The 13712-nt window shown below is 42.9% G+C and overlaps 1 protein-coding gene across 1 annotated transcript; it reads right to left on the bottom strand.

The window, feature by feature from the left end:
* Positions 1-797: 797 nt before the first annotated feature.
* Positions 798-5928, bottom strand: LOC104439953 (casein kinase 1-like protein HD16). The gene is made up of 17 exons (XM_039309796.1): positions 5733-5928; positions 4468-4679; positions 3886-4017; positions 3730-3803; positions 3547-3622; positions 3415-3470; positions 3229-3300; positions 2985-3079; positions 2824-2890; positions 2599-2728; positions 2302-2520; positions 2097-2215; positions 1839-2022; positions 1624-1714; positions 1376-1533; positions 964-1250; positions 798-831 (listed from the first exon to the last, which is right to left on the bottom strand). Exons 1-17 carry the CDS (start codon positions 5926-5928, stop codon positions 798-800), a joined length of 2202 nt encoding a protein of 733 aa, XP_039165730.1.
* Between the last annotated feature and the right edge of the window lie 7784 nt (positions 5929-13712).

Genomic DNA, 13712 nt, shown 5'->3' with positions numbered 1-13712 from the left:
ACCGCATCTCGCAACATTATTGCTCTGAACTAAGAGCAGACCTCAACTGATGACTGTTGCTTGGCAGAAAGCAACTATCTCGGGTTATCACTCTCTATGCTTTTTTAGCTGTTTAAGCTTAAATGACACAATGGAGTGAACAAGCAGATACAAATTCGAGCATTCAGATCCTCACTTTTTCTGCAATTGCTTGATATCCAGAGAGAAGTCGTTCCTCTCTCTCTCTCTCTCTCTCTCTCATATGCCAGCTCCTTCCAACCCTGATTTCCCTAAATTTCTCCCCCAGCTGATAGTTCAACATATCACTTGAAATGATCACTGACACTATAAGCCAGTTGACCTTTTTCTTTTCTCCCTTGCTGTGATCAAAGTAGTTTAGTATAAAAAAGATACTGTACTTATCTTGGAAAATCAGGAACGTTTATCCAGTTGCATTTATGCATGTGTAAGGTCAATGTGAGGTCAACCTCTGGTACAAAGTCAACATTTTCGCTGAAGTTACGAATTATGTTGAGATTGTTCGCCTAGTCTGGTTTCTGAAATTCCAATCATGCAAGAGCGACAATCCATACGATTGAGTCCCAATGCATACTGCAAATATTGTTATGCAAACGTTGTTATGCAAACATTGTTATGTACTGTTGCCTGTCATGGAGAAAAAGTTGGTTACCTCCTGGCAAAATTTACCAACTGTAGGCCTACTTTTCTTTTTTAAAGCTTGAAAAGTTTCAGAATCAATATGAAAAACTTCTTCCCCAAAAGTATGACACAGAGGTTTCAATCAATTTCTTACGGCATTAGACAACTTGTTGAAGTTGCTTCTTACAAAATCTGCAATAGAAGACAAAAAACGAATGCAGAGTGGTCGTGTCGCTTGCTAAGAAAGTCTTGGTTGCACATGTACTTGGTAGCTTAAGCAAGGGTTAGACCGAAGCAAAGAGAAGAAATATAGTAATTCCTTACCTGCTTCTCCTGCAGAAGACGAGAACAAGTGCTTGGTGAACCAGAGCAAATGCAACCAAATAGACGCTGGTAAAGGCCAAACTAATCACCTTGATCCGAAAATCTACAGGAAAACCGTAAGTCAGAAGCGTCTCTTGCTCCACACTTGCAGTCGCTGGTACTCCCTCTGATTTACTAAATATAATAGCAACCTCATCCGGAGTGGCTGCAACCGAAGTGATATAATAGCCCTGCTTCGCCCTTTCATGAACGCCTTCCTCAGGATACTGAAAGTCTAGCTCTACGGCCTTAGAAAATTTAGTGCAATAAACGGGATCAGAGCAAAATCTTCCGATTCCAGACACTTCAAAGGAAAATCATTAAATGAGGAGTAATCGGGTAGTCTCAGAAAAGGGGAAGAAGAAAGAATAACCTGGTCGGTAAATCTGGTTCCACTGGACAGAACTACTGCCCACCGGCTCCTGGAAGTGGCCAACGCGGTGACACGAAAACCTTTTGCCCACTTCTTCTTGATCCACTCGAAAGGGAATGTATTAGCAACATGAAAATACTGCTGAGTGATATGGGTCCCTATGTGCGTATCAAGAAAAACTGGTGAATGGTCGAGGATGACATTACTAAGGAGTCATCAAAATAGAAATTAAGCATTCACGGACCGACCCTTGGACATTACAAGTAAAAATCCGCCCTTATCTGCTCCAGCCACTGCAGTGATGTAGAAGTTCTCCAACCATTGTTTCTCAATCCATTCCTTCAAATAAGGAAATAAGCAGTCAAGACAGTTCTAATTGAGAATCCCAAAGAGGTTGATGTATGTATGTTCTTAATGGGTCTAATATAGATGAAAGTCCAATGTAAAGCCGCACAAATAAAACCTTGGGAGGAGTGCGTTGCGAAAAACCAACAAGCCATTGATCAGTGTAGCCGGTGCTGTCATCCATTATGACGGTCCATGAATTTGTGTTAGAACAGTAAGCCACATTGGTGACATACATTCCCTCCTCATCTCCCTTCTCAAAGTGTGATTTGAGGTTGGCATCGTCCAAATTATAGAAATATCTGCAAGGAAGAGGAGGAAGATCATCAATAAACTTAAGGTACCACAGAGAAAAATCTGAAATGCAAGTCCTTACCTTTGTTTCATGGGTGGATGCACACGGTAAACGATTATCCATTGTTTTCCTTTCAACCCCGTCCGTATAAACTGTGATGGCTCTCTGTCATCGTTTAACCGTGCTCGCTTATGTGGTACCTGATATGTGCGTATCAGATGAAAGAGAAAGACAAGGCTCAATTAGAGTATGAGCTCAAATGAGAAATTTCATTAACGTCTATTACCTCATGAGTAACATCGATGTGCACAGGCCAAACGTATGGATTTTCACGAATGATCCCGTGGAAGAGAGAAATGTACCCAGCATAGTTTGGATCTTCATCGAATTTCAGATGAAGCACAAATGTGGTGAACTGCTGGTAAGGCTTAGGACATAAAAAACACAGGGCGTTTGGAGAAGTGGCCATCTTTTGCTTGCAAACAGGGAAAGCTTTATCTCCTCCCTGGAAAAACTGTGGAGATGAAAAGACTGATACAGATGTATGGTTAAAGAAATCTTCACTGAATATAGGGAATGCAACCTGATGACTTTGCCAGGGCAAACGACCGTGGATGAGATAAATGAGCATGTAAACCAGAGACTCTAGGTCATTTCTTCTGCTACTTGTTCTACCAAGCTGAGTGTGTACACTAGCAAAAGGAATTGTTCCCCTGCTGCAAATTTTTTGCATTGCATGGGACAGTAATTATACAAGTAGGCCGCGTGGTCCGTGCATATGAAGATGTTGACATTATTTTGACTGAACCTGAAATCATCTGGAGTTTGGTTGTACTTAATGTGCGAACCTGTGGAGGCGTCTTGCCATCTTGTAGCTGCAATGTCATGACTAAACAATGAGATATGTGCCTCTCCTTTTTCAATCACTAATATCTGGGCCATAAAAGTATTAATGCATTTGGTAGGTACCTAATCCAAGGTCAGTCAGAAACAATTTTTTCTTTTCAGGAGTTCCTGGAGGACCAAGCAAAAAGTTACCTGGTTTTATGTCACCATGGATGTACCTGCACAGGAAAGAAGCATACATGAGAAACATCACAAAAAGTCGGACCTGGCATGTATTTCTGATAGTCTGGCCTACCAAAACTTCAAGTTGACCATTCGATAAAGAAAATTCGAGCAAACATGCGATTGGAAGCTAGTCAGCTATTACCCTCTAGAGTGCAGCTTCTCTAGTATAGAGATAGCTTCAACAGCAATACATGCAATTGCACCTAATGGAAGGCTGTAGTAGCAAGGAAAGAGCTAAAATCAGAAGCTGACAAAAGAATCAGAAATTGTTTAAGAAAACCTGAAGAGCAGACACTGTAAAAGCTGATGACTTTATGGGGAAATATACGTTGGTCTATTGTCGTCTGAAGTGGCTTGTAAACTAGGTCCAAGCAAATCCATTACCTGCGTATCCAAAGAAGATCATTGAAAACTTTGCATTCTAGTAGTACAAAATCCAAGTCGAAGGGAATGCACATACCGTGACATAATAGTCACCTTGTTGCCCCTTGTAATGTAATCGTGGCAGTGGTATGCCATGACTTTCACCCAGATCACTGTGCGATATGCAGAACACAGATATGAAATTCAACACCCTAATTTAATTTTACATGCAAGAGCAAGATACAGTGAAATCTAACATGCAATAATTCTGAGGACTCACTCATAAACTTTCCACTCATGAGGGGTGCCACCTTCACATCCTTTGCTGTCTTTATGCTTGAACTTTATGGCCACCTAGATAGCGCTGTGTTAAATCATGCGAAGTAATGGCGCCAATGTAACGGATTATCTGAAAAGGATAAAATGAGAGCCATACTTCTGCTGCTTCCACACCAGTTTGATCATATGGAATTGAAGGACTGATTGCTCGACCAACATAAACTTGCCCGAAGCTTCCCTTTCCCAGTTTTCTTTCTATTCTGTACACTGGAGAATCATCAATCTGAACCTGAGATAATCGAATTTTCAGTACATATTTGGAACTTGCATAGTGAATTACTGAACAAATTGCACCGTACCTAAAAGCTTTGCAACTGTCGGTAACAAGTAATCTGATATTGTAATGCATGAAGTTCTCAAATGGAGCAAAATAGTCGCTGAAAGAACTTTCATGGGCATCTTAGTTATAAATCTGTAATAGATGGAAATTTCCACTTTTCTCTCTTCGGCCGACAAAATGGCCAAAAATGACCCACCAAATTCTTCGTCATTTAGCTCTGTTTAATTTTTGCTGAACCAACGCAAAAGCAAGAACGACACCGATTGTTCCTTGGAATTGAACTTCTCAAATCTAAATGCAAGAACAGCCCAAGATTTGCGAACTACTGAACATGGCGTTCGGCTTGCATCTTTATACTTCCTCTACTAGACCACCCATTTCCAAGAACAACGCAAGTACCTGTTCTGGGATTTGAGGAGGGTCGCCTCGACGACGTCGACTTCTAGACCGATCCATATCTACCCTTCCCAGCTTTAATCCAATCTCGACTGGTTCTGAACCGCCTCGTCTCCACCAGTGTCGGCCTGAGTTGATATAGAGGAGAACTTCTTCCGAGGAGACGGGCACGATGAAGCAGGGTTCTAGTCCTCCCAGTTCTTGTTTCTTCTTCTCTGGAAAAAGATGATTCGGGTTCTTGAAGAGAATGAGCGGGCACTGCGAGAAGAGTTTGTTAGTTTTTGGGGGGCCAAGAACGAACTTTTGAAAGCGGAGATAGGCAAAATGCCGTTATTTCGGTTGACCTCCGAATGCTTATGATAACCGAATGGGAATATACACGAGGGCGTCCTCGCTAAAATGACCGGTTATGCAATTTAGCGCAAAAATTGGAACGAAGGGTAATTTAGTTTTTACTTGTAAGCCTTCCTCCAAAGATGTATGAAGCATCTACATATTTAAGCCGGAAATGGGTTTTGTCTCTGCTTTAGTGGCTTCCAAGGATACGTAGATCAATTGGGGAAGTGTTAAGTGAAGAAACTTCCAACTACTGCTATATTGGAATAGACTAATGCGTTTCTTTCTGTGTATGTGCATGTGAATTAATATGGGAGAAATTGTAATGCCTGTCTTGCACAAAAGCAACAAAGGCTAGAAGCACTCTGCAGTCTGCGTGTGTGCAGCGTGCATGCCGGCGGGATCTAGTTATCTCTCAAGCCCATACCTCGGACCCCAGTTTGAGATTTTCCCTCTTGGCTTGCTAGTGATTACACTGATGTAGCAGTTTTGAAAGTTGACTGGTAATGGCATGATCTTGTAGATAGATGTGCCTTATTTGTGTTGCTGCTTCAGTAGCAGCGGGGCAAAAGATGGCAGACTAATAGAATTGGAGTTTTAAGGCCAAGTCAACAGAAGATGGGGCATGGTAATAGCTCAGTCATCTGGCCAAGTTGCCTTGGGAATATAATTCTTCTTCTCGGATACATTCACTTATCACCATCCTCATTTTATCATCCGATATATAGGCTTTATTGCAAACAGTTATCTGTTTCTTTAATTGGCTTGTGAACATTATCTTTTGAGCCATGAAGACTCAATGAACAGCTATTAGCTAGAAAGTCGATTGTGGGATGGTAAGCGTAACAGTACTCTCTTGACAAGGCTGTTTTTTCATTTGATACCTTGGCAATTAAAGTGAAGCTAATAGTCTCCTCGGAGTATAACGGTACTCTGTCTCCTGTTTGAAATTTTATGCTGTTTGATCTCCAGGTGCTCTCCCGCGATGCACTGCTGATTTCCTGGCTGTGACGACAAACTTGTTGTTCCTTGCACCAAGACGATGCCAGCCGCCGTAACCTGCTCCTTGCTGCCTGCATCACAAACTGCGAGAGCTGCTGCTGCTGCTTGCTGATCCACCGGCGACATCCTACGTTGTCCCCTTTGCCCCAACAATGCCGTAGCATTGTCTCCAGCCACGTGACAAAGCTGCCGTCCTCAAGATGTGCATTGTCACTGTTCTTGCGCGACAGAGAGCTCCCTGCCCGTTGGCACCCTCGTCCCCATCCTGCCAGCTTCGCTTCAGCCGTCCCCGTTGCATCTTTGTACGGTCGTTATCGTTGTCTCTGTTTTGCAGGTTGATCCGCGACTATCCAGCTGAGCTGAATGCCACCATGAGACGGTTAGTCTTGCCGTGAGTAATCACCATGACAAGCCCACTTAGCCGAGCACCACCGGCGGGCACATCGCAAGGCACTGCTGGCCACCACTACAAGTCCACCGGCGGGCACATCGTAGAAATAAAGTATTATCCCACACTTAACCTACACTTAGCCTTATCCACTAACATGCAAGGAGTGATTAGAAAGCATGTAAAGTGTGGGAGAATACTTTATTTCTATAAACCAAAAATTAAATGAATTCGAAGACTTAGGTTATGCTAGATTGTTTTTTTTTGGTAAAAGGTAATAGGTATATAGACAATAGCACAAAAAGCTATACAGAAGTACAGCAAAGGGAGGGGGCTTGGCACCAGCTCACACTCAGAAGGACAGAAAATCCAAACGAGTGGAAGGGGCCAGGGCCAAGGGAAAAGAGCTGCAAGAGAGATACATTGCAGATAAAAGCAGCAGCAAAAGAAGGCCAAAACAGCGGCCAAGGGCAAAGAGCACACAACACTGTGGCCCGCACAAGGAAAAGATGCAAAGAGGAGAAGAAGAATAGGAGAGACAGCAAGATGGGAACCCAACCCCAACAGGATCGGGAGAGATCCATCAGAAGTATCAACCAGCAAGAGCGAGAGCCAAATCAATCAAAGATGGAGGGAGGGATGCCCCAACTAAGTTGTAGTCTTCTATTGCGGGGGTTGTCCGGGACCTTGGGAAAAGAAAGAGCCTTGTCATTGACAGCTTTACGAAGGAGGTCCTTGAGAGCCGGGATGTATAATCTTTCATTGCGTAAGATAATGTTATTTCTTACTTTCCAAATGAGATAACATAAGGCACCAAAGGCAAAGCAAGCCAAGGATTGGTGGAAGGATGCATCAGAAAGGTGTTCAATAACCCATAAAAGATTGTCATTCCAAGCAAGATTCCTCCAAGGTAAGTTACACTTAGCCGCCCAAAAGGATGCAAGGAGATTAGTGATAGAACATCCAAAGAAAGGTGATCTACCGAGTCAGTATAGAAGAGCAGAAGGCACAAGTAACATTAGGGATTCTCTCGTGAGCTAATAACAATACCTGGGTTGGCAGTCGATTGCGGGAGATTAACCAAAGATGGGTTTGATATCGAGGAGGTAAGGAGGGGCTCCATATAAACCTCAACCAGGGGACTACAACACCCCTCAGCCTTAGAAGGCACCAAGCTGAGGCAGTAGAAAACACTCCTGAGGAATGACCAAGCCATAGAAGACGGTCACTAGCCTCATTGAGGTTTGGAAGGGGATTGTCCCAATTACTTATAGAGGTGGCAAGCGACGGAAGACAGGGAAAGGCGATTAAGCGGTAGCTACCATAGCAAGTCTTGATATACCGAGAGGAGTAGATTTCACGGTCGAGAGAACGACTTGTAGAGCGGACCACGAGGTGCCGGTGATCAAACCAAAAAGAGACATATAGCCCATTACCAACACGGCATTTAAAATGATGTTGGATCAAGTCACGAAGGCCAAGCAACTTCTTCCAAGCCCAAGAGCAATAGGTAGGTCTTGGGACAATCCAGAAATTTTTGCGATTTAAGAAGATGGAATGAATCCATTTAGACCAAAAGCAACTCCTTATCGGTGAAAAGGAGCCATAGGTACTTGAGCATGACAGCAATATTGCTCACCCGAAGGATCTAATACCCAAACCGCCTTCCTCCTTAGGTAAACAGACATCCACCCATGCCACCTTAGCGCCCCCAGACCCTAAGCTCGGGCCTTTCCAAAGAAATTGCCGGAAAATTTGTTCAATTCGGTTGGTGACTGAGGCGGGAAGGATAAATACACTAGACCAATAAACCTGAATAGAATGAAGGACAGATTTGATTAGCTGCAATCTGCCCGCTAAAGAAAGAAACCGATTTGTCCAAGATTGAAGACGAGAAGTAATAGTATTCACTAGGGAAACACAAGCCTCTTTGCCCAATCTTGAAGAAATAATAGGTACCGAGGTACCTAAAAGGGAGAGAGTCCAGCTGAAATCCAGAGGTACGCACCAGAGCATTTCTTAGGGAATCAGAGCCACCCGAAAGAAAGATTTCACTTTTGTTGAGCCCAGACCAGCTAGCAAAGGAGTGAATTCCATCCAAAAGAAGCCGCAAAGATGTCATATTAGCTTCCGAGAATAATAGAACATCATCTGCAAAGAAGAGGTGAGAGAGCCTGGTTGCTTTACATCTCCAGAAGAAATCTAAACCCAGCTTGGCAATTTGGGTGTTGAGAATTCCAGTAAAAACTTCCATAACAAGGGTGAATAAATAGGGGGACATGGGGTCACCTTGTCGAATTCCTCGCCAGCTTGGAAAGAAGCCATGGAGCTCACCATTAAGGGAGATAGAATATTTGGGGGACCGAATGCAAGTCATCATTCGGTGGACAAAAAGAGGAGGAAACCCAAAGGCCAATAAGGTTAACTCAATAAAATTCCAGTCTACCGAATCAAAAGCTTTCGAAGTCAACCTTAATGATGCATTTTGGCCGGCAAGGTTCATGATGAAAATCTACGAACAATTCTTGGGCTAGCATAATGTTATCACTAATGCGTCTACCTTTAACAAAAGCATTATGAGGTAAACTGATGATCGAAGGCAGCACAGCGGCTAACCTGTTAGCCATAATCTTGGTAATGCATTTGTAGATTGTGTTGCAGCAAGCAATGGGTCGGAAGTCGTTGACAGACGAAGCATTGGGGATTTTCGGGACTAAGGTCAGGATGGTTGCATTAATCTCCTTAAGAAGATGACCAGTTGCAAAGAAGTCCCGAACCGCCAATAAGACCGAAGTGCCAACAATTTGCCAAGACCGCTTGAAGAAGTCCACATTAAACCCATCCAGGCCCGGAGCTTTACCACTCGCAAGAGAGAAGAGGGTATCTTGGATTTCTTTATCAGAGATAGGCTGAGAGAGAGTCTGAATCTGATCATCATCAAGGGTATGATTTAGATTTTCTCTGATCTCCTCAATTGTAGGCACATAGGAAGGGGGGGATGCCGCCAAGAGAGCTTGGAAATGAGAGACAAAGAGCTGTTGTACCTCAGCAGGCTCAGAAACCAGATTGTCCCCATTGTAGATTGAAAGGATTCTGTTTCGAAGGTGGCTTCTCTTGATTGAGTGATGAAAATACTTAGTGTTTAGATCTCCTTCTTTGAGCCAACGAACCCTGGATTTCTACCTAAAAAAGGATTCCTCTTGAATGCGCAACTCGGAGAAAACCCGAAGGTGTTCTTTTTCTGCATTCGCCAGCTCCTGGTTGAGAGGGTCCAGTTGAATGGCATCTTGGGCTAGCGAGAGAAGTCTCCTAGCCTCAGCTGTTTTAGCTGAAATATCCGCATAGGCCACTTTATTCAAGAGTTTAAGCCTACATTTAAGAGCCCTCAGCTTGTAGCAGAGAATGTACATCGGCTTTCCAGAGAAGCGGGAGTCCCACACCTGAGTCACAAGATCAAAGAAGGAAGGATGGGTAAACCAAAAATTGAAGAATTTAAAGGGTTTACGGGTGTTGGGAATAGGCAGAATCCTAACAATCATAGGAGAATGATCTGAGACTCCAGGAGGAAGAAAATATGCCTCAGAAAAGGAGAAAATAGAGTTCCAAGTCGAGTTAGTCAACACCCTGTCAATTTTTCTTTGCTTGCGAGTAGGACCCGAGGAAGCTGACCATGTAAATCTGTTCCCCACATATCTGAGATCATCCAGTCCAGCTTGATTAAGACAATCGCCGAAGTCGTTAAACGCCGGGATCCAATAGTTAGGCGTCGGCTCTATCGGATGCGGACCGAATGGCATTGAAATCCCTGCAATAATCCGGGCGAGTCCACAACTTGGAGACTAGGCTGAATTAAGTCGAGTCAAAGGGTCTTCTCAAGAAAAAGAGTGCTCCGCATACACCACAGTGAGGATAAAGAAATACCGCTATTCAGACAAACCAGGCGGCCGTGGATAGCTTGAGACGAGCAAGCAGATAAAGCAAAAGAGGCAGTCTCGGGGTTCCAACCCACCCAGATTCTTTCTCTAGGTGAGTGAACATTATTAGCGCTCCAACACCATCCCGGAATGAGAGAGCCCGAGACCAAAGGAAATGCCACAGGGGAAATTTTAGTCTCCAAAATACCAACACAACTTAGGTGATTGGTTCTGACAAAATTTCTAATCTCAGCCTGCTTAAGGGGGGACCCGAGGCCCCTAATATTCCATACTCCAAAAAACATAGAGGGAGGGAAGAAGGGCCTTACCGTTTCTTGCCACCTCGTTTCAACGAGGAAGTCATTGGCTTTAGTCTCGAAGGAATAGCAGCATCAGTAGAAGCAGAGTAAAGATTACCCTTTCGGCGGCTAGGGACAGCCACAATAGATTCAGGAGGGAGCTGGGGAGGGATCGGCTCCTCAAGGATGGAAGATGTAACCACAAGGGGAAAGTCAGAATCTTTTCCTCCAGAACTAATGTCATCCACAATTTCATCCTCTGAGGACGATGATGACTCCAGCATTGATCTTTCAAGTGCCTGAAGATGACCAGGTTGCGAAGGAGCTAGGGAGGTACCGGGGATGAGTACAGGAGGAGGGGGGGAGCCTTCCTTATTGACTTGAACCGGAGGAATCATAGTAGGCTCCGCTATCTGTGGTGCAGGTAAATGAACTTCAATTCCACAGGGAGGGGGCGCAATAGTAAGAGAGGAAGGTGGAGCAACATCCAAAGTACGGGGTCTGTTATTTCGCTTTCCACCAACTTCACGCCATTCACTGGAGGGGCGCACCGAAGGGCCCTTGGCAGCTAAAGAACCAGCTCTAGGGGGGCCAGGTGCTTTAGGATCGGCACATCTATGGCCAAACGAACAACAACTCGGGCATAGAGTTGGCACCCATTCATAGTGGACATCCACCGAACGAGGCTCACCATTCAGCATAAAATCAATAACCTCAGGGAATGAGCTCGAAGCATCAATCTCAATGCAAATACGTGCAAAAGCAACCATGGCCATTTGTTCAGTGCGGTTATCTACAAAGAGAGGCTTACTGATAGCACTCGCAAGGGCACTAATGCCCGAAGCAGACCACAAGTTGACAAGAACATTCCTTAGGCGTACCCAAATAGGAACTGATTTGTGGCAATCTTTCTTGAGCTCCATCATTGGGTGCCATTGTTGGAGAATAAGGGGAATTTTGGCAACAGTGATTGGCACCCCTTCCAGCACTTTCCTTCTAAAATCTTTATCAGGAATATGGAAAAAGTAAAAGCCCAGGTCAGCTGCAATAACTTGAACTAGGTGGTTACCCCAGGCATGTTTGAGCGCATCCTCTGTCAATTGAAAAGGGAGTCTCTTCCCAATATAATAGCCAACTAAGCAATCATCCCATTTAGGGTGGGCAGCTTGCAAGATCTCTTCTGAGATTTGAACAACAACTTTGTTATCAACTAGGTGGTTATGCTAGATTGTTTCAACACTCTTTCGATACTTTTTCTCTTTTATTTTAAAAAAAAAGGTTTGTTAGGTAACTTGGATTGATTTTAACTCATCCACTAATATGCAAGGAGTGATTACATGGGTGTGCAATCAATGAAATTAACACTTAATAATAAAAAACAGTAAATAAATTGCTAGAGTAGAGAAGAAATTTACTTACCTCGAAGCAACAATGTTAATTGAAAATGAATATCTAGCCTTAACATTCTATTTAAATGTTTATGCAATCTTAACTAATCCTTTTTGGGGATTTCTTTTTTTTTTGAAAAATAATTGTATGCTATTCTAATCTAGGTGAACATAGATGATGTACTATGGACATGCGACTTGACCTAATTCTAACATGACATGCAATTCTAATTAAATGACATAAACGTGCAATCCTCAAATGACATGACATTGATGACATGGAATATATGATATGGTATATATAGTGACATGGCGATGATGTGGAATTTATAACATCTAATCCTATATGATTTGCACATAATATTTTTGTTATTTTCTATTCATAATTAATAAATAATGAAAAATTAGACTATCTAAAGTGATATATTATTCAATTAAACATAAGAAATAATTTAGATTAAATCATATTCTTATCAAATAATTATCCCAACTAGATAGATATTATCTTAGCATGCAATCTAATTTAAAGAATAAAATCTATCTATGTGCAATGTTATATAAAAAAAAATCTATTCTAATCTAACAAGCAATTTTTTTTTTTTTTTATATTGTTAGATAAGGAAAACAAATAAAAAGATAAACACTCAATCATCAAAGATAAGCTAAAAGATAGCAATAACTATCCATTCAATTTGAATATGGAAGCAAATAAAATCAATAACTTCTTCTTAAGCCTTAAAGATCAAATAATCAATTTCCGTGCAATCCATAATTCCATCTCAAATCTAAGAAATTAAATTATCGATTATGTGTGCATTGCAAATTAGGAAATAATCCTATTTGTGATTTGGTGTAGGCGATAAAATATTCAAATCAAATCGGTATATCATATAATTACTTTCCAGATATCGATTTCGGACCATAGGTGTGGTGCTCTCGGCCGGGGTATGCCGTGAAACTTCAATGGCAAAGCTTACTGAGGTGTCACGGAGAGATGAGAAGTAAACCTCTTGGACCCTGGTGTTGAATCCGATGGTGGGTGGTTACTTTGGCTGAGTTGTCTCCACCCTCTCAGTTCAATAAGAAAGAATGGGACTTTATTAGAATTCTTCCAAATGGAAAGTGGTGAGCGACACGAGACGACGGAGCTACGTAAAGAACGTTCGCCGGTATTTCTGCTTGGGGACGTAAAGACTGAGTTCTTTGCCGCAGGTTCGACTGGCAGTGGCGGTGACAAGGTGTTGGACCGTAGGAACGCCGATGATTAGTTGCTGGTCATAGACAAAGTCGCCCAATGAATCAGTACTCACAAAGATTCCGGGAGTGTCGGATAGCAACGTCGTCTAGGAATCTGCAAGAAAAAACTTATAAGGGCAGGATTCGGTGTGGGGGCCATAAGGAGCTGCTTTCGCTTGATATTCCGACGCCGCATATTGTTGGTACAGTAGTTGTAGCACCGTCGGGATCGACTGGAGGTGGCGCGAGGAGGGTGCAGGTCACTCCAGCGGACACGTTGAACTGCACTAGCACAGCAACTAGGAACACTCGCCACAGGCGGCACGAGGAGGGTGCAGATCACTCAAGCGGACACGTTGAACTGGAGTAGCACAGCGACTAAGAACACTCGCCGCAGTTGCTGTGTGACCATCACCAGTGCTGGAGCGATGCAAGGCAGCAGCAACGAGCCTATGCCTAATTCAATTATCGGCTTGACTCTCATAATTCTTGTTAGCTTATTTTCGGCCACATTGAAAAAATAATAGGCTTGACTTTAAGATTTAGGTGTCAACAATGAAGCAATGGTGTTGGTTTCTCCTATGTTCCTTTTTATCTTATTTATATTGTCAAGCAAGCAAAGTTTTAACCTTCATTGCAAAGAAGATGGGATAATTGCAATGGTAAAGTAGCAAGAGAAATGGTC

The sequence above is a fragment of the Eucalyptus grandis genome, chromosome 3, assembly GCF_016545825.1.
Source record: "Eucalyptus grandis isolate ANBG69807.140 chromosome 3, ASM1654582v1, whole genome shotgun sequence".
Classification (NCBI taxonomy): Eukaryota; Viridiplantae; Streptophyta; class Magnoliopsida; order Myrtales; family Myrtaceae; genus Eucalyptus; species Eucalyptus grandis.
Note: the sequence above shows the minus strand (reverse complement) of the source record. Positions and strands in the feature narration are given on the sequence as shown.